The 21,530-nt window shown below is 37.8% G+C and overlaps 1 protein-coding gene across 1 annotated transcript in view; it reads left to right on the top strand.

The window, feature by feature from the left end:
- The window catches only part of myo15b (myosin XVB), an 89,838-nt gene that overhangs the window by 28,724 nt on the left and 39,584 nt on the right, over nucleotides 1-21,530 (top strand). The window contains exons 15-27 of the mRNA XM_032573826.1: nucleotides 648-693; nucleotides 1,263-1,387; nucleotides 6,829-6,943; nucleotides 8,991-9,166; nucleotides 12,946-13,039; nucleotides 16,986-17,048; nucleotides 17,146-17,203; nucleotides 18,242-18,366; nucleotides 18,959-19,054; nucleotides 19,146-19,381; nucleotides 20,883-21,052; nucleotides 21,127-21,199; nucleotides 21,310-21,498. Of these exons, the coding sequence (XP_032429717.1) occupies nucleotides 648-693; nucleotides 1,263-1,387; nucleotides 6,829-6,943; nucleotides 8,991-9,166; nucleotides 12,946-13,039; nucleotides 16,986-17,048; nucleotides 17,146-17,203; nucleotides 18,242-18,366; nucleotides 18,959-19,054; nucleotides 19,146-19,381; nucleotides 20,883-21,052; nucleotides 21,127-21,199; nucleotides 21,310-21,498 (1,566 nt within the window). The remainder of the gene's footprint in view (nucleotides 1-647; nucleotides 694-1,262; nucleotides 1,388-6,828; nucleotides 6,944-8,990; nucleotides 9,167-12,945; nucleotides 13,040-16,985; nucleotides 17,049-17,145; nucleotides 17,204-18,241; nucleotides 18,367-18,958; nucleotides 19,055-19,145; nucleotides 19,382-20,882; nucleotides 21,053-21,126; nucleotides 21,200-21,309; nucleotides 21,499-21,530) is intronic.

Here is a 21,530-nt window from a genome sequence, read left to right as displayed (position 1 = left end):
CAAGACAATGACCCAAAGCACACAGCTAAAATAACAAAGGAGTGGCTTTGGAATAACTCTGTGACCATTCCCTGACCTAAATCCAATTGAGCATCTCTGGAGAGACCTGGCTCCACCAACGTTCACCATCCAACCTGACAAAACTGGAGAGGATCTGCACTGAAGAATGGCTGAGGATCCCCAAATTCAGGTGTGAAAAACTTTTTGTATCACTCCCAAGAAGACTCATGGCTGCACTAGCTTAAAAGGGGGGTTCTACTCAATACTGAGCAAAGAGTCTGAATACTTATGACTGTGTGATATTTCAGTTTTTCTTTTTAAAGAAATTTGCAAAGTTTTTTACATTTCTATTTTTCTGTCAAGATGGGATCCTGAGTGTACATTCATGTAAAATAACATGAACTTTTTTGTTTTTAGCAAATTGCTACAATGAAACCGAGTCTGAATATTTTCCATACTCACTGTGAGTAAGCAAATTTTAAATAGAAGCAGGAATTATTTATATTTCCTCAATTTGAATTTAGCAAAAATTTAGCAATCGCTACGAAAGGATTAAGCTCAGGGTCAGATAATACTGTCTTTATCTTGATTTAAAGGTTATCCTTCTACCTGAGAGACTAATCCAAATGTTCTTTTTACACTCTTAGATGCAACACTACCATCATCCGTTGTCTGAAGCCAAATTTTGTGAAGGTAAAAATTACTATAATACAAAACATTTCCTTTAGCTTCTGCTGTTCAATCAAAATGTACATAGCAATATGCCTTATAACTGGATATGGATGTGCCAAGCCTGACTGTGTGAAGTAACTCAACTTTGTTTTCAGGTTGTTTCATTAGTATGGCCTTTTAATTCAACACTGTGAAAATGCTAAATCTAAAAAGCATTTGTTACATCTCACGTGGGAAACAACATGGAAGCTACAGTATTGCGTTATTACTTGTATTCCTCTTTCTTGTTGTTCATGTATAATGACTAGCAAACTTCCATTACAGTAGACAGTGGTCCACTTTTGCTTATCAATAATGCAATAGATTTCATAAATGTATATTTATGTCATATTTAGTAATCTAGAATTCTATTTACTATAGTGGAGAAAATTTATCAACATTGATAAAGTATTTATAAATTTAAGTGAGCACAGCATAGAAATATAGAATACAAAAGATTTGATAATTAAATGGCTATAGTTTTGTAAGCAACAGAATTGATGAACTGTTGAAATGTGACTGAGTGCTGTATCTAATGTGTCTTTTGTCAGCATCCTGGGATCTTTGATATAGACTATATGTCTCTTCAGCTGAGACACTCAGGTGTACTGAAGACAATTCACATCCGAAAAGAAGGTTTTCCTATCAGGATTCAGTACTCATGCTTCATTCAGAGGTGCTAACACGCACATACACTAAACCTGACCACAGCATCACCTGTGATCATAGCAAAAAAAAAAACTGAACACTGTCCATTGAGGTTGGTAGTAATTTGTACCTTGTTTGGTATCTTTAAAAGAAATAGCTACACCCTCAACTACAAAACAAAAAAACATATTTAAACTGGGAACTTTGGCCAGTCAAAATTGTGCAAACTAAAAGTACAGATTAGGTTTACTCACATTTGTTTAATAATTTGAGTTGCCTTAGTAATACTGGCAAAATAACCTTGTTTTCCCTACATATTTAAATATAGCACCAGTGACTTAAACCAAGCAGTCATTTGAGCTATGTACATGAGCTAAGTCAATGATTCCCAACGTGGGGGAGTAAAGGGGGTACCCGTCCATCCATATCTCTGATACAGTGACATCAGAGATTGCAAGCTGGCACATGACCTCATCTTCTAAGAACAAGAGAGTGAAAATATCAGTTAATTGTTTGTATAAAAACAATCGGTACAAAGGTAAAGAAAGAATTTAAACAATTAAACTCTATTGACTTTCACATTGAATTTATCAAAAAAATGGTCACTTCTCAGCATAAGTATGTAATTTGTAATAGAAGCTAAGTGACGCCAAGATTCACTTAGCTTCACTAAGTTCACTTAGTTTCACCAGCATGAAACTAAGTGAACTTGGACAATACCAAAACACTAACCATCATGACATTATTGGTGAAACTCAGGAGTATTTTGAGAAGAAAAAACAGTTGTCACTGTCAAAAAGATCCACAGACATCAGAAAATCCTTTGAAAGAGCAGGTAGCAAGTTGCATAAAACCATACATAACTTTTTGAGTATTTGCTTTTAAGGCTAAAAAGAGCTTAACCAACCCAGCTGCCTGAAATTTGGGAAACTGATGTATGGGGCACTTGCAGAGGATAAAGTGAAAACTGTCATGCTCTCAAAAACACTGTGCAGGATCGAATTGACCAAATAACTTCACCCTAAAGGTGGCACTACCCTTAACTACAAAAACAAAAATAAAACCCAAATGATGAAATGACAACATCAGATAGGATGAGGGGGAAAAAAACATATCATATGCTGCAAAACACCTCTGCACAACAACACATAGACAACTTAAGGATGGGGGGCCAGTGAATTCAGGGAGGGTGTGTTTATAGCCATGAATGGTGTATGTGTGTGCAATGTGCTTAAGTCCCTGTCATCAGCATAAAATTAAACCAAATTAGTAGCTTCTCCAAGGTCAATTCCATTCCAAGCAAGCTCCAGAGTCCACAGCTGACCTGTGAATCTCTGCAAGAATTCCACCAAGCTTCCTGCTCTGCCCGCAGAGCTGACCATTCGCTAGTCGGCCAAAACCATCACACTGGTCAGGCAATTTGACAAGGGCCGAAACAGCTTCCAACATCTTTTGAATTTTCCGAAATGCCAAGTAGCTGCCAACTACAAACAGCAGAAATCCCGTTACCAAAAGACCAAATGAATACAAATCCTTAGTGTCTTCAATGGACAAAATTGTCAGACACATTAGCTTCCATTTACCCCATGTATCCAATAACACATCCACCTGAATATGTCCTGTCAGAACAAGTTGGTTCTCCTCTGCCCAGTCTTCCTGTCAAGAAAATTTAACCAATTTCATTAAGAGACCATTTGACAGAGTTCCTTAGCATCGCAAATAGTGAGTAAGGAAGAATTTAACAGGCAGGCAAGGCAAACAAGCTGATGTATTAACTTGCAGTGCAAGGAAGGTGATCAGTTTAGTGTGCAAACTGGAATACTGGGTTGAATAAATGTGGATAAGAGAGAGTAGCAGTAGTTGCCACTGAAGCAGTCAGATAGCACTATTCATGCATCTTTACACACAGAGTTTATCCAGCACATGAACCTGCTCTGTGAAGAATTGAAAAGCTGCTTTGTCAACATGAATGCGCATTTGTCAAGAGAAACATGAGCAATGGAGTCCTATATTTCCACTATCAAAGACATGGAACACCTTGGCTATGAAGATGAGCTTTGTGATCTCCAAGCTGATTCTCTATCAAAAACAACATTCCAAGAAAATGAATAAAAAGTTGTGGCTTGTCAACAAAAATATATTTGCAGACTGACCAAAGACACACTGATGGGAGTTCCATTCAGCACTACTTACATGTCTATGGCCAGATTCAGTGCTTTTCTGTAAAAAATTACAAAACCCTGCAAAAGACTTGATATCCTCCAAGACTTTAGGTTGGATGTGACAAACACTGCAAGTAAATTATAGTGCTACCCAGAAACATGTAAGCTCAAGGTGACCCTTATTTCAAGAACGAATTGGAGAGAATCCAGATGAATAAACAGGCTGCTTGTCACCGAACCAGCTATGTGTACTCCAGGTGGCAGGGTATAATACACAACCATCAAGACTGAAGAATGAACAATACTAGAAATGTATTGGGGAGAAGGAAGCATTATATAGCAATGAAGCACAGCAGCTAATAGGCCAAAGAGCAGATAACACTAACCTCAATGCATAAACTCTAGTGAGCATCACTGGAGTTTATGTGATGTTCATGTTGGATGTCTTTGTTGCAGACATCCAACAAAGAGTCTCAGTTATGAAGAACTGGACAGCACCAAGCCTGGTGCGTGATTTACACCTACTGGCTCAAAAAATTGATATCTCTTTGTGAGCCTAGTAGGACAAATTAACCAACTGCTGAAAAATGGGACCCACCTTAGATGACTGAGGGCCAAACAGTCCTTGCAATGAAAGATCCTCACAAGGGAGCAATCCTATCCAAACACTGGCCAATAACCTGCCTCTTCACATGGAAGCTCGTGTCAGGCATCATAAGAGCTAAAAGTAGCAGGCACTTGGGACAATGCATGAGAGAGGCACTGAAAGGTATTGGTAAGAATATTGGAGGAACCAAACAAAAGCGACAGAACAGATGCCCAAGACTGCAAAGCCAGACAAGCAAACGTGCATTGTCAGGATTAAATCAATGAGTTTGCAACAAATGTGGAATATACCAAGGGGATGCTTTATGCCCACTGCTGTTCTTCATGGATTTAAACCTTCTCAGCCAAATAAACAACACAACTAGCTATGAATACTGAAAGTCACGTAGATGACATCAAGCTGTACGCTAAGAGTGAGTGAGTAATCAGATACCCTGCTGGGGTAATAAGTTGGCCAAAGTAGGAAATTCAGATCACAGATGTTAAAACACAAAATCTACTCACCATGCATGGTGTACTCCACCCCAAGTCCAGCATCTACAGGCTATACTCTAAGCACACAGAAGGAGGCAGTAGTGTGGTGAACATCAGAACCACCATCCAAGATGAAGATGCCCTCAGTGAATGTCTCAGACAATGGAAAGCAGGAAACTGGAAGAGCAGGAACTGAAGAAAGCTTTATGGGATATACTACCAACAGATAGCTGAAATGACTGATATGATCAAAACATGTAAATGACTGGCAAGAGTCAGATTGAAGGACAACAGAGAATCACTGACCATGGCAGCACAAGAGCAGACCTTAAGCCAAGATGTATGATACCTGTCAAGATCTTTAATGCCACCTCCTGTTTTTTTACTTCTTAATGTATCTGATAACTTACTTTGATTTTTCTTTTTAGATTTATTTATTGTTGTCCCATCTACAGTAGATGCCACATTTCTAATTGGTGATTTTTAAAATCTGTCAAACTTGACCAATCTGAACTATGTGGAATAGTCTTTGTATTTTTTATTATTTATCAATTTTGGTATCCATGTGACCTTGTAGTCACCTGCTCCTCAATAAATTTCCTCCAGAAAAAGTAAAGTATCTCTTATCTTATAAGCAAAGGGGCTCCAGAAACAGTTCAACATCTCACAGCAGGGTGTGAGATAGATGCAAAGGAATACATGGAACAACATAACCAAGTGTTTCATCTGTGCGGAATACAAACTAGAGACCTCTAGGTCAAAGTGAGAATCACCTCCCAAGGTGATAGAGAATGACTGAGCTAAGACCATGTGGAACTTCCAGATTCTCGGCTAAGGAGATTGTAACATAAGAATGGGTAGGGGACCTGACCGACCAATAACCATTTTAAGCCCTTTAGAGGTGTTTATTTTGAAAACGTAAGTCTAGGGGATGTGAGAGGCACTCTGGCATACGCCCATGAACTGTTGCACCAGAGTGTAGCCACCTCCATCTGGCCCTCCGTCAGGCCCAGGTTTCCTTCAAGCATGGACCGGCTGACACCCACAAGTGAACCTCCCAATTGGCTCACACTCGACTGTGTCCCACATAGTTTGCAAAGTCTGTGTGTGTTCCCATGTGTGGAATGAAAGTCACTTACATATGGTCCAGGTAGACACAGGATCTTAGGCGCCTCCCATTCCAGGACCTTAATGGACAATTAAATCTAGACTAAAATCCCACCTGTTTAGAGATGCTTTTGAATCATAATCTATTAATCATTGATCAATATTTTGATATTCACTTATGAATATTTTGATAAATGATTAATTGATGTGCAAATATTTTGATGTGTTAACCCATTTTTTTCCATGGGTTGCGTCATCAACCCTAATCAGCTCAACCGATGGAGGTTGCACTGATTAACACGTTTTGGTCCATTCTGTACTGTGTTTTTGTGATGAAAAGCACTTTGAACTGCCTTGTTGCTGAAATGTGCTATGCAAATAAACTTGATTGATTGATTGATTGATTGATGGATTGATGGATTGATTGATTGATTGATTGATTGATTGATTGATTGATTGATTGATTGATTGATTGATTGATTGATTGATTGATTGATTGCACACATGACACAGTGCCTGTCACATGCAAGACAGTGACCTCCACAGGAGAAGTGGCTCCAATAGATATATGGAGAAATACCTCACATGACTAAAGAGTGCAGTTCTAGGATGGAGAGTCAGCCATCCCATTGGATCAGGCAGAATCCATCAGTAAATAGTAAAGCACTATCAACTAAATACAAAAGAATGAACAAACTAAAAAAATTGAACTGTAAAAAATAAACAGTAAAGACTGAACTAAATAAAGGCAAAGATGATGTTTGTGTGTCAAAGATGATGAAAATAACTCGGGTATAGCACAAATAAGTGATCAAAATGCAAATTCTCTCAACGGTATTCCTTTAGTTATTTTCTTTGTAGAACTAACAGTTTTTCCCCTTTTCCAAATAATAATTTGTAACTAGCCACTTTTTATTATGATGATGATGATGATTATTATTATTATTATTATTATTATTATTATTATAAGGAGATTATGCTTCAGTGTGTTTTTGGAAGAGGTGGGAAACAACAAGGGTTTGGGGGGACTCAGGTTGACTTGAAAGAAAGAAAGGGGGCTTTGAGGAAAATGGGTTGAGCACCACTGATCTAAGTAACTGTTCTTACTATTCTGCTGTAGGTATGCATTTCTACTGACCCAACAGTCCAGCCACTTGTCAGAGACAGAGCTGTCAGTAAAGCTGCTAAACATGGTTGATGCTGAAGAGGGACAGTACCAGCTAGGACGCACCAAGGTAATAAAACTCTTATGTTTGCTGATAATTACTCATGAAATTAAAACAGAGTTCATTTACTGACTTTCTACAATCGTAAATTGTCATATGAATTCTAATTTTTGTCAGATTAAAAATACCTTCTGAATATGATGACCTTAAAGCAGATACAGTTAAAACCAGAAGTTTACATAAAAAACTATATAAAACATTTGTTCACAGTGTCTTGTGTGTAAATTAGGATTACCAACATTTTACTATTTGCTATTATACCAGAATAATGACATAATGAGATTTTTTTTTTCAAGGCAATTTTTATTACTTTCTTCAAGGTCAAAAGTTTAACCTTCATTAAAGGTCATTAATGAAGGTTATTCATTAGTATCTGGCACCATTGCAATGGGGACATCCAATCCATTCCAGTTGCTTCGAACAGGGGAATCCCATTCCCTCAGCACTTCTGCAGCAACGGACGTGAATCGTTTACACTGTGGGCTCACTGACATGAGGTTATTCAGCGAGCTTGTTATAAAGATGCTAATCTTGCCCTGGAATTACCTACACTGTTGCCGCCTGAGCTTTTCATAGTGTGGGACAATTTACCCAAGGACACACAAAGTTCATTTGAGGCTACCAAAAAGCATCTCCAGGACGCGTTTGGCCAGAAGGATGTCATTGCTTCATTTCAGACTTTTCCCAATGCATGTTATCAGCTGCCAAATGAAGCGATGGAAGTCTATGCTGCAGATATATGTTGTCTAGTGAAAGAGGCATTCCCTGATTTTGAGAAAAATGCAAGTGAGTACATGAAAATGTCCTGTTTCATTGCTGGTTTGAATCAAGATCTGGATTCAGATCAAGTGCGATGAGAGTGGGGTGAAGACGTTTCAGGAGGCTTTTGAGGTTGCAGCAGGAGCAGAGCGGGCTCATCAGGCTGCTCGTTTAATATCACCAGTATTGCTAGGTGCTGCAGCAGAAGATGTAGCACATCCCCTTCTGTAAATACTGTTTCTAGCGAGCAATTGCATCTGAAAACTGCCATACAAGACCTCACTAGTACTGTAAAGGACTTCAGTAAAGAAGGACACTGAAACTGAAGTTGGATAACAGAGATTCACATTCACCAACAAGACAGTTTCGCCAGCCCTTCCCCGAGTATGGGCACCAATTTGGGCGCAGTCAAAATGACAATCTATACAGCAGGGGTTATAGATCTGGTTTCCTTTCTTTCAGGCCCAGCAGTGAAAAATATTTATGGTCCAGTGGTTTCTACAATGAGGACAGTAGAGGATGTCGCCAATCACCTGGGAGACACCCGTATGAGCGGAGGAGCCTAAGCCCTCAATGAAAACATGTCTCGTTCCACCCATTTTCTGTTCACCCTTGTCCCTAATGGGGTCGGGAGGGTTGCTGGTGCCTATCTCCAGCTACGTTCCGGGCGAGAGGTGGGGTACACCCTGGTCAGGTCGCCAGTCTGTCGCAGGGCAACACAGAGACATACAGGACAAACAACCATGCACACACACACTCACACCTAGGGAGAATTTAGAGAGACCAATTAACCTGACAGTCATGTTTTTGGACTGTGGGAGGAAGCCGGAGTACCTGGAGAGAACCCACGCATGCACAGGGAGAACATGCAAACTCCATGCAGAAAGACCCCAGCCCGGGAATCGAACCCAGGACCTTCTTGCTGCAAGGCAACAGTGCTACCAACCACTGTGCAGCCAGCCCCAAGTGAAATGAAGGCAAACAGTAGTCTGTAGAACTAAAGCTAATTATGCTAAATGGTTGATAATCTCACACAGTCTATCCACCTCTCAGGGGCGCCGCCAGGAATCTTTTGCCCCATGACAAAATATTTTTGATTGGTCTGATCAAGCATTCTAATCTATGAAATTAAGTGATATGTTCATTAGCTGTATTGGGTCACTCATTCTAGTTGACAGAAATAAAGGCTTGAAAACAACAGTGTGTATGTGTAACTGATTTCACTTGTTTCGTTTAATGAACCAAGTTACTAAAATGATTTTTCTGTATTTTTCTCATTTGCTGAATGGACCTATAGGTGTTTCTTAAAGAATTTCTATACCAGAAGTTGGAGGACAAATGGAACAGCACTCAGACATGGGCAGCTGTCACCATCCAGAGGAACATCAGGGGCTTCCTCTGTAGAAAAAATTTCAAGTTTTTCAAACAAAAAGCAATTGTTCTCCAGAGTCACATCCGAGGACATCAGGCTAGGTATGCAAGTAGATTTTTTTTTTTTACTAAATTTTTCTTAAGCGCATAATATGTCAGAAGTAAAATGCTTAATTTTCAGAAAACTTTATCTTCATTCAAACAATATTTCCTGGATCCATTGAAGTTAGTGTAAGGTTTAAATGAACAACATAAATCAATTTAAAAAATGCAATAAGTGGTCTTCAACCAAAAAATAATTTTCATAATCCAAACAATAAACATAATTACAAGATTATTATTAAAACTGCAAGCTCAGCACCGATCCAGCCTTATGGCGTCTGCAGGAACGCCGCTGCCGTCATCAATTCTCTCTTGCCATTCCGGAAGCTGTCCACTAAGTGGTGTACTTGTTGAATATTCAAATACGTCTTCAGTCCACTTCAGTACAAGTCCAGAGGCAGGACTTGAATGTTTTTTTTAAAATCTGACCTACCAGACAGATGTTATTAGCTGCTTTTCCATTACAAAAGTGCACAAACATTAGCCTCTATTCTGCTAATCTCCAAAAAACACAATTTTACTATTGCAGAATTTGCATTAAAATTAAATGAAATCAAGATCATCCTTTAATAAGGTTGTTCACTCAGTAACTCATTAAAAATCATGGCAGGGACAGTTACATGAAATATATTCATCATTCTGCGCTGGTGCTCAACTATCAGTCATTAGAGGAGATGTTGACGTCTTATTCAGGTGTTGGAGCGTCAAGGCCCTTATACTTGGGAGTGGCTTTTTGGAGAAATTGTAGTGGATTATTTTACAGAAGAGCTATCCCAGATAGCAAAATATGAATGAATCAATGTTGAAACAACGTTAGGCGGACACACTGAATCCATATTGAAATTTTACATTGAAATGATATTGAAAGTGATCAGTGACTTACACGTTGAATCAACGTTGGGGTTTCAACCATTACTGACACTATATCAAAGTTGATTCAATCATCATCTGAATGTGGATCTACATGCACATTTGTATTGTTTTTATATTGAGTCAAAGTTAGGGAATCAATATTGATTCATGCGTATTTTTTGATTTGATAGGTCTACATTATAACATAAAAGTTTCTTCACTGGTGTTAAACACAATTTTGTTGGCAGACGATGGATATTGTTCAAAATTACCTTACATTACCATATTTCCAAAAATGTGTATGTACAAACTTAAAAGTTACAACATGGTATTAATGTTAGAATTTATTTAGGGAAACAGGTCTAGAACAGACTCTTTTTTGACTGTCAGAACAGTCTATTGTCCATGGAAGAATAGTGTCCACGAGGTTAAGCCTGTATAAATCAGAGAAACTGTACAAGTTGGGGTAACCCAAGTTTGACTCTGCTTGGCATCGCTTTGGTTCCTTGATGCCTTCATCCTTCTTGTGCACACAAAGAAGCCAATTCTTGACAGTCCTTGTCAGTCAGCTTTGGGTCCAACTGCCGAGCAGCAGCTGAAAAACACAAAAATAAGAATGAGGAAGGCACCGGTTTGGGCTGGTTAGAAAGACAATAAAAAACTTTTGAAAGGTTTTGTAACACATTGAAATATTCAGTAATGTACTGGTCTGAGAACAAACACACCAACCGTACGGCTGCCCTTGTACTCTCACAGTTTTATAAGGACATGCTAATGAATATTCATGAATAGGTTTCTTACTGTTAATTGACATATATAATCACATTTACCTATCAACCTGCAGCATAGTATAGCATTTATGATGCCGCACTCATGCTCAAATGAGGCAATCGTCGATATTTAAAGTAAATGCCTGTTTATCAGAAGAGCTAAAGATACAACTCATGGAGGATCAGGGTTGTATTTAACACACCAGAGACAGAAAAATAGTGCAAAAGGTGATTTGTATTGTACTTGGAAAAATTATTTACAATATATACAGGATAAACTTCCATCAAATAAATGGTTCAATTTTAATCACAAACATTTCCAAATAAGTTGATGACTACATTCATTCAAAAATGCTCACATGCTGATAAAAATCCCACACATGTAGTAATAGTCCAGTTCTGTTTATCCAGTTACCAATCCAATGATCAAAAGACTGAATCAGTATTTAGCAGGTTTAGATCAGTTTTTCAGCCCCCTTGCCATACATGTTTTAGGCATTTTCCTTCTGCCACACACCTGGATTCAATCTGTGGAGGATTAACAGCCTTTGATGACTGAATAAGAGGTCATGCAGTCATTTGAATCAGCTGTTCTGGAAGAGACACATCTAAGCATATCAGTAAACATATTATAATAAAAAATGAAAAACAAATTATTTAAAGTTTAGGGCTACAGCAGCCAGCCCTAAACTTCCTTGTCTACCACAAGCTCCCCCAGACCAAACAATAGGCCCTGCCCTACTTTTAAAAATTCAAATTCCACAATATCTTTCAAATTAGATGCAAAACAATGCAGTTATTTTTCAATAAACACAGTTAAGATAAAAGTAAAATTGCCGAATGCACCACAAAAATGCTCAGAGTCAAATTCAATTCAGAATCTGGTTGCAAAAAAGCCAACAGCAAAGGGGTGTGTGTGTTCGGGACAAATCACTAATGTAAAAAGCGAGGATGGACCTATCCACTGCTTGTAGTGATTTGTAGATGTTTGTGTGTCAACACAGTATGCACAAACAGTCAGCAATAATATTTAAAGACGAGTAAGAAAATGTACAGAAAGCAATCTTAACCCACTGTTCTCCACTGTAGTGCTGAATTTAAAACGCGATTAACCCCCACTCAATAATAAAATGCTCTGACCCAGAGCTCAAGGAGGAAGAGGGGAGTAGGGGGTGAAGAGGACCTCAAGCAAAAATCTATCTTTTTGACCATAATTCAACTTTGAATTACCATCGCTTGTTATCTGGGATGGATTCAACACGTTCGAATGACACACAACTTTTTATGAACTGTGCGATGTGAGAGTTGTGGTGGAGCCAGCTCCACATTCTCCATAAACAAACAAAATAACCTATCATCCTCCTACTCCTTCCAAGAAATAGGTCATGTGTGGCACAGTGTTGATAGAATAATTCAGCATCATGCTATTGAATGTCATCAGACATGGTTTTAAATCTGCATGAATCAAAGAGTAAAGGAAGACATCCAGCAGCATAACATGCAACTTTCTATTGGAAGGGGTTGGAGCTAAGGTGATATCACCAATTGACCATGTGAATTTGATAAGTCTGCTATGTCACACCAAAAGTGTGATCCAGCTGGGAGCTTGTATGTGGAAGTTATTCCACCTTGATATTTTATGGCAAATGGTCAGACTTTGAGGCTTTACCACACCCATGCTTTGGTGCATCAAAAAGATTTAATAACTTTTGATCTTCAATGGCCTAGACCAGGGGTGCCCAAAGTCAGTCCTCAAGGACTGGCAATCTGCATGTTTCTCTCCCTGGTTTGCTCAGATACAATATGTGTAAAAGAGACAAAATGGCTGCTTTGATCCAAAATGGACGACTTCCTGTTGGGTTTGGACCGTGGCTCTAACAGGCATTTTGTACGTCCTGACAAAAAACGCTAAAGGTCCTGGGTTTGATTCCTAGCACAGTTTTCTATGAAAGACTGATCAGAACTAAATTAGTTATTATATTCCTTTTTTATGTTCAAAAACATCATTTAGTACTGATAAAAAAAATAGGTAGAAACTTTCCCAATCTGCAGGACCTTGTGGATAGAATTGTTTCTGTTTTTGAATCCATTGCAAAAATAATTGCACCTGCTTCGTGAATTTCCTCTTAAGAGTAACTAAATTATTTCCACTTTTAGGAAGTACTACAAACGTTTGAGGCAGTCCTTCACCCAGTTTTGGGCTGTGATGCTAATTACTAGGAACACAATTAAGAGGCACCATTGGAGAAAGGTAAGTGACACAAAAGAAGCACTCTATCCAGGTAAATCAATGCCAAACTTTCCTGGCAACCTCATGTTTTCAAGTTTTATTATACTATAAATTCTGTTTGCCTGTTATGCAACCCAGTTTTATTGCTCCTCACAGTTAAGCACATAGCATGCCTCTGACAAAGATAAGAACCCTCTGAGACCAAAGTGTAATTCTTTTATTCATTCTTTTTTTTGTTTGTTTTGTTTTATAATATTGGTTGTTTTTTCTATTTGAATCATTTCCTTGAGTCTTTTTTTCCATTCAACCTTATCTTTCACTTTTATTGTCTGATATTCTTTTTCTTTTTACTCTTGTAAACAGAAGAGTAGAGTGATGACGGTTACATCACATATGTACAGCTATATGGTGTAAAATATATTGCCCTGGACTTGCACCATAATGTTCCCTTGTTGTCCGAAACAACAAGGGAACGTTGTTTTGGACAACGTTCCCTTGGATGTTGGAGTTAAAAAATTGTTTAACTCAATTATAAAAAATTTTTTGGTAAAGCTTATCAACATATTGTTCTTTTTTGCATAACAATATAATATCGATTCATATTAATGTACATTTGTAAATAGATATCTTAGAATCTTTCAGAAGTGTTCTTATTTTAACAGAGTGTCTGCTATCATCTCATTTGGCTTTCAGCTTTGCAGTTCAGCTTGGTGACATGTTTATCTAGCTTCTTAATCAAATTATACTGTAACTTCAAAAAGATATCAATTGCATTTGCTGTTGGAAACTTTTTATGGTGTAATTTATAAAACCTGAATAGAAAAAACTCTGTGGATTTTTCGGAGTTCTATAAATGGCAAATATTCCACAAATGTAAGATTTGGACTGGACAGCAACACATTCAAATTAATTAAAGTTTCCAAATGATCTTTTGCTGAACTGCAGTTCCTCATAAAAAGGCAACTCCACCCCTCTTTTTGTTTATTCTACACTCGCAAAATTAAAGCTGGGCGGGGCAGCTTTAGTTACTTTTAACTGAAACATGGTCCTCTACTGTTTCAGTTAAAACACAAGATTTAGTTTCTGTTTGACAATAAAGTCATTTATAAAAAATAATTTATCTTTTAAAGATCTTATATTAGGTAACACAGTGTATAGTGTGTAGGTTTTAACTGCTTTTTAACAATAATTAGATTGGAGATTCTGTGTTTTATCAATAGGTCTTGTCATTTTGCTCTTTCTGGTTAAGATTTGAATAGTCTGGGTGAAAATTTGAAAAAATTAGATATTTTTTTAAATCTTTATTTATTTTTTATTTTTTTAATTTTTAAAAAATCTTTATTTATTCCAGTAAAATATGATTAACATATTCATATTTTGAATATGAATATTTTGATGGAAAAACACATGAAGGGTTTTTCCATCAGGGTGTGTTAAACTCATATGTTTAATCTTTGGTAACAACTTCCTTTTAAAAACTAATCTATTTCTTTTAACTATCATTCTTATCTTACATTAATCATGTTACCTGTGTGTGCATACACACCCTGACTACACACTCGGTTACACTCTCATCTTGGACTTTAACCTACCATGGTGAAATTTGAAGCAGCACTGCCTCTCTCCTTCTGTTCTTTAAAACCTGCCCATATGGCGTCTGACTTCACAGTTTCACCAGGTAGGGTGCTTTATTCTTTGTTTTGTCATTGATATGTGCATGAAATGTTTTCAGGATGTTTTTTTATTTTATTTCAGCAATTTTACTCTATACACTCAAGGTTAATAAGGAAGAGACTTGTCTTAATCAGATTTCAAGACACTGGAAAGGATTTCCTTTCTCTCTGTGACTCTTTTTTTCTCTTCTCATCAAGGTTTGATACATCCTCTAAATCTGTTCCAATGTGTTTTAAGTAGCTAAATGAGGTTAATATCTTTAACCATATGTCATTTGGCTTCAGTTTTACCAGTCAGGTATTGAGGTTTCCCTTATTGTTTTATGAGACTTGAACTCTGAGCTAAGAGCTTTAGTCAGCTCTTGAAGCTCAGTAACGTGATCTTTGGCGACAGCATTCACTAATGTCATTTGAGGGTGTTACATCTCAAAATGTTCTTATAATAACAGTGCTTTGTTGATTTCGGAGTGTTATTTATGGCTTTTTGTCTCTAGTAGAAATAAATGGTGTTGCTATATTTTTGGTCCAGTTTTATACAGGCTTTACAGACTTTACACCTAATATGAATAATGCATACATAATTTAGAAATGATTAGGAACATGTGTCGCCAAGTTTTAGGACAAATAACAACAATTTTCTTAATTTGGATAATTTGTTTGAAGAAAACTGTATTTTCTGTCCCTACTGAGTCTTATGCCATGCAAGTCTTTATTTCTTCAGATTGCAGTGAGACAGAAGCAGCTATTTTGACCCATTGTTCTCCACCACAGAATAGTGAGATGCTTTCTTGACATGTTTTAGGGGGTGAATGCTGCCCTTTGACAACTCATAATGCAGTTAGTTTAGATATGTTTTAATGGAGTTTACCAATGTATAGCAAAATGAAAGATCAGTTTTGATATGGTAATTCTAGAATTAATCTTGAAAAAATTTGGTGGATCTGATGTGAAGCTAACAAAGCAGATTTAATTACAATATGCAACATCTTTTATTGCCTCTCCACGGGCTGCCACCTTATCGTGTGGAGGGGTTTGAATGTCCCAGTGATCCTAGGAGCTCTGCTGTCAGGGGCTTCGTGCCCCTGGTAGAGTCACCCGAGGCAGACAGATGAGGGATCAGACAATGTGCAGCAAAAACGCCTCTTATGATGAATACAGCCATTGGAGACAGTGTTCCCTCACCCAGAGGCGGGTTACCGGGCCACACTCTGGAGCCAGGGTGTGTGTGAAAGAATGTGTAAGCAATTATGAAGAACTGAATGATATTGTCAGCGTGTGAAGAAATTAAAACAAGTAATAATAGTGATGATAATAATAATAAACCCATAAATTATCAATAAGAGGCAGCTTAATATAAGCAATGGATCGATTAATAGGGATAAAAAAAATTTAATTTGTAGATTATTTACAAGAATTACACAATTTATTCAAAAAGTTATGAAAAATAACTTTTGTATAGTAGATTTTACATGATCCTTATTATATTATAATTGATGTAATTATTTTATAATTGCTTTTGTCCTTTTTTTCTTTCTTAGTGTTCTCTCTTCTTTCTGAATTATTCTTCCTTTCCAATATTATAATATTAGAACCTGACAATCAGTTTGTCTGCTTATGTTGATAAAACATGGTTTTGGTTTGATAATGTGTTGTTTTTCTGAAAGCAACCTCAGAAATAACAAAGCAATCTTATGCAATCTTTGTGTTCGCTTAGTGGAAACATTATATAATATTTGTTTCTTCATCAATAGGAGCACACATCCATGTTTTAATCTTTTCAGAATTTTATGTTAGACTATGCAAATACTGAATTATGCATCGATATTAACAGCAGTAAAAACACTGCTGTTGTACTTTGTACAAAGTAAAGTTTGTACTTTTTTGAACATATTCGAAAAGGTATCAACACTGTAAACTCTGGATAAAACCAATATTGATATTTGCTGGAGCTACCCTCACACATTGTATAGTGTTCTTTCTGTCACTTGTAAACATTCTGATAAAATGACAGCATTGCTGAACTTTTGGAACTGTGTGGCTTACTGCGTGAGGAGTGACCAAAGCTTTATGGGTGTAACACAAGTATATAACAGGACCTGTACCTAAGAATAGGTATGATAGAAAACACTCCTCGGACAGTGATTGGGGACAAAGATCACTAAAAGTACGCAAACAATACAATCCCACACATAAGGAGTCCTGCAGTGGGTTAGCAGCAAGTCTGAGATGAAGAACATTAAACGAGGATTAGGATTCAGGATTGCAAATTGAGGATTCATGTTTGTTGATTTCAGGAATTACACAAGAAGAACAAAGTTAAAACAGCTAAAAAGACAAAGCTCATCTCGTCACAGATGGTAAGAGGATAATAGGAGCAAATTATTTCTCTGCTTTACTTATTTCTTCAAGTTTTTTATTTTTAACTTTGATAAAAAGACATTATATTTTGTTTAGGATGTAGGGATGTTAGAGATACCTGCTGAGCTGTCCGCCAGACTCCGCAGTGCAACAGGTAAGTTTTGAAAAAAGCTATTCGAAAACTGATTTTGAACAACATTGTACAAGAGTTGTGTAGGGTTCATATAATATCACAGGAAATCACACCAAGCAAGGGATCTGGCTTGGTGATCCTATTAATCAGAAAATCTTAAGTGAAGATTCTTACCATTACATACTGTATTTAGATTGTTTCTTGTCTCTTTATTAATTTTTCTACGTTTGCTCAGTTTGTTCTCTTATTCCTTTAAAGATTCACTAATGTTATTAAAATCTGAACAAATAGTATGGCTGGAATTATTACTTTTTACTACTTAAACATGTGAGTACACAGTAAAATACAGTCAGAGCCCTATAATTGTTTACTGTAATAATGGCCATTTCTGATATCAAACTCTATTATCAAAAGAGTTTGAAGAGATTTTAAAAATCCTCACTTCATATTTGGACAGAGAGAGAAAAGAAGTACTCCAGGCTAGAGTAGAGAGAGCCTTAGTATCCCTCAGCTCTTGATTTCAAGAGCTGCTAAAGAGTCCATGTGGCCAAAAAAGCATCTCATTTCAGTGACATGGTAGCATGGTATTTGTACAGTACGTATTTGCATAATGAGTAAGAAATTAGTACATTAGTTAATTTCATTTCCCAGTGTTTTCCTTTTTAGTATTTTTTCCTCTGTGGTACATCTGTTTTCTAAATCCATCTACTTAGGATTCTCTCAGTAACATAGCGATCGTTTACAGCTAGAGGCTCTTTTGGCAATTGTAAGTCTGCCCCTGCATGATAGGCTGATTTGGGTCACATGGCATACATTAACACCATCTTTGGCTGGGCCTCTGTGTGCAACAGTGTGGCCTGCCTTCACTGGTTTAAACCCTCTATGGGCTGGAAAAACACAGTTGGTCCACTGAGAATTTTACCTGTACATCCAGATTTGCAACACTGGGTTAAACCCAATGCATTCTGCATATCTTCTTTAAGTAGTTCTAAACATTTGAAGAGTTTATTTTTATATAACAAATAGGCTTGTGATTCTGATGCTGTGTTTTTCCACTAGGGGGCCACCATGGATCACAGATTACAGAAGTTGCACCTCCACAGGTGAAGGCAAAACATAAGCTGAGCCTTCCTCAGGACATTGACAGATACCCATTCTCTCGCTTTGCCAAGTCCATATTAAAGGTTTGTTCCCACTAATTACACCTATAACGTTTTTAATTCCTCCTCTTCTTCTTGCCTTACTATGTAACATAAAAATGAACCTAGATTTTGCAATGCTTCTCAAGATCATATGGATCAGAAAAACCAATAGGTCTGAAATCTTCTACTGAGGACATAAGTTAGAGTATTGCACTGCTCTTCTTCCCAATTCTGCTTTTAAATAAAAGAAAATCTCTCTTGCTTAAGCATATTTTTACAAATATGGTCTGTGCAGGCTTAGGTACAGATCAGAACTAAGCATGTCTACAACAAGAAAGGTTTTACTAATAATGATGGCACAGCTATTTGGGAGAGTTGTACAGTACTTCATAGGAAAGACTGAATCTTAGGCTTTAATAAAAATCTCTACTTTCTCAGAAAACAAAAAAACATTGTGAACAGTCTCCTGAGTGTTCATATTGTTGATTCTGATGGTGGTAAAAAAATGTCATCAGATTTTAAGGGGTGAAAGTTGAGAATAAATACAAAGAAAATACATGCAGACATGTTCCCAGGATGAAAAATATACATTTAACGTATTCGACTAGATTTTTTCACTGTATTTTGCCCTCAGGACACATGGAGCCAGCCTCAGGGATACCCACTCCAGAGACCTCTCATGCCTTTGGAACCTGAATATTCCAGAGTAGCCTTGGAGATCAACAAACTGGTATGAGGATGCTTGGATGTTCTCACTTTTTGTATGCTGTCAACTGTCATCCCATCAATCCATCTTTGCCATTTTGCATCCCTCTCCACAGATCTTGCGATTTTTAGCTGAATCAGATATTACCATCTGGCAGGAGCAGATATTAGGTAACTATATAGTGGAGAGAGGCCAAAAACAGCCGGCCTTGAGGGATGAGATCCTTGTTCAGTTAGTGTACTACACATTGGACAAAAAGGAGGAACAGGACAGTCTGAGGGGATGGCTCCTGCTGGCCTGCTGCCTGAGTGCTTTCACACCCTCACCAACACTGGACAAAGCGTTGCTCAAGTAGGTGCTACACTTCAGATGATCTGCTTTTATGTTGTCTCTCATTTTGACAGATAGGTCAAAAATTTCCTGTCATAATCTACTTTTAAATGTTATTTATTAAAATGATAATACTTCTATTCCATTCAAAAACTGAACATCCATCCACATCCAGTGTCACTTTTTCTCCACACCAACAAACACCACAGGCTGTAGCCCCAATAGCTACGAATAAGCAATGAATGAAATCGTATGGCCAGTTCAGCCAAAGTTTTGAAATCAGGAGACAATCAGGGAGCAATTCTTAAATTAAAGCGATCAGAAGTCAGCAAGACTTTGAATGAATGATGGGCAGTGGGATTACATTCCTCAGAATGTGCTTTCTCTGCACCAGACACGCTCCAAAAGTGTCTCGCCATCAACACACTCACAGGAGAACGCACAAAACAAATATCAAAATCAAACGAGATTGTGGGGCATTTTATAAATGTTTGATTTTTGATGTAAGGAAAAAGTCAAAAATGCAAAGACATTGATGTATTGCATTTTTGGAATCTCACATGAAATAAGTCATTTTTAATTTTTCTATTTTTGATTATCAATTAAAACCAAACAAACACAAGAAAAATGGACTGTTTTGTCATGCAGACTAACCAGAATTGTTTGTTTATTTTCTTTGTTGCAAAATAATAATGGAGTCTTATTTATTTATATTTACTTTAATTAAAATGCTATGGCTGGCGCATAGCATTTTAATTATAATAATTGTTTGCCACAACAAGGGAAGAGGCATCTGCAGCATAAATCCCAGCATCTTCAAAACTTTGACAATGAAAAACAAATTACCCTAGATTGAAAAGGCCTAAGATGCAGGCAAAATTCAAAATAAGGAAAAGTTGAAAAAGAGGTGGAGAGCATGCAATTGGGCTGCACAGTGGCGCAGTTGGTAGCACTGTTGCCTTGCAGCAAGAAGGTCCTGGGTTCGATTCCCGGCCGGGGTCTTTCTGCATGGAGTTTGCATGTTCTCCCTGTGCATGCGTGGGTTCTCTCCGGGTACTCCGGCTTCCTCCCACAGTCCAAAAACATGACTGTTAGGTTAATTGGTCTATCTAAATTCTCCCTAGGGGTGTGTGTGTGTGTGAATGGTTGTTTGTCCTGTATGTCTTTGTGTTGCCCTGCGACAGACTGGCGACCTGTCCAGGGTGTACCCCGCCTCCCGCCTGGAACGTAGCTGGAGATGGGCACCAGCAACCCTCCCGACCCCATTAGGGACAAAGGGTGAACAGAAAATGGATGGATGGATGGAGCATGCAATTCTAAGGAGACAACCTGTTTATATAGTCTATTTAACATAAGCTAACATATCTTTGCAATAGACACACCTGTACGTAAAACATCTTATATTTGTCTTGTTTGATCTCCGATATCTGGTGAAAATCTTTTTAATGTGCTATAGTCTGTGTCAGATACTAGATTACCTTTTTATACTGCTTTCTTTAAATGTGTGCCTATTTCCTTGTAGGTATGTATCTGACCATGGTCCAGCAGAGTATCGTTCACTATGCCAACACAAGCTGCTGACCTCTCTGCAGCTCCCAGGCCCCACTGCCCGCATTTATCCACCCACACAACTGGAGTGGACATCCAATCAGAGGAAAGGAACAATGCTTCTGGAAGTAAACACTTTCAATGGTAAGATTAAAAAAAATCTAAGCAGGACTTAAACAGGAAGTATCAATTTAAAACAAAGTCTCCTCTGACATCAGATGAGATATTGACAACTGAAGTGGAGTCATGGACCACAGGAGAGCAGCTGGCCTCTTGGCTTCTTTATTACAGGTAGCCATGTTATTCTTAAAACATATTTATAAAAATTGTCTTATTTTGCATTGTTCTGTATTTTATTCTTTCTTGATTTTCCCTCTCTCTGTATGGTGTTGTAACTTAAGAGGGGTGACCGAGGCTGTGCAAGGTTGGTCAGTTTCTCTTGCTACAGATGAAGGGTGGTCAGACCTTGCGGGCTCAGACTTTGTCATGGACCTGCTGGCTGGAGCTGAAGCTGAAGCTGAAGTTCCCATAGCACCAGGGACACCCTCCTCCATGCAGTCTGACTACTTATTTAGCAACCAAGGAGAGAGGTAAAAACAGTGTGAAGCACTGTTATTTTCAG

The sequence above is a fragment of the Xiphophorus hellerii genome, chromosome 10, assembly GCF_003331165.1.
Source record: "Xiphophorus hellerii strain 12219 chromosome 10, Xiphophorus_hellerii-4.1, whole genome shotgun sequence".
NCBI classification, from domain to species: Eukaryota; Metazoa; Chordata; class Actinopteri; order Cyprinodontiformes; family Poeciliidae; genus Xiphophorus; species Xiphophorus hellerii.
Note: the sequence above shows the minus strand (reverse complement) of the source record. Positions and strands in the feature narration are given on the sequence as shown.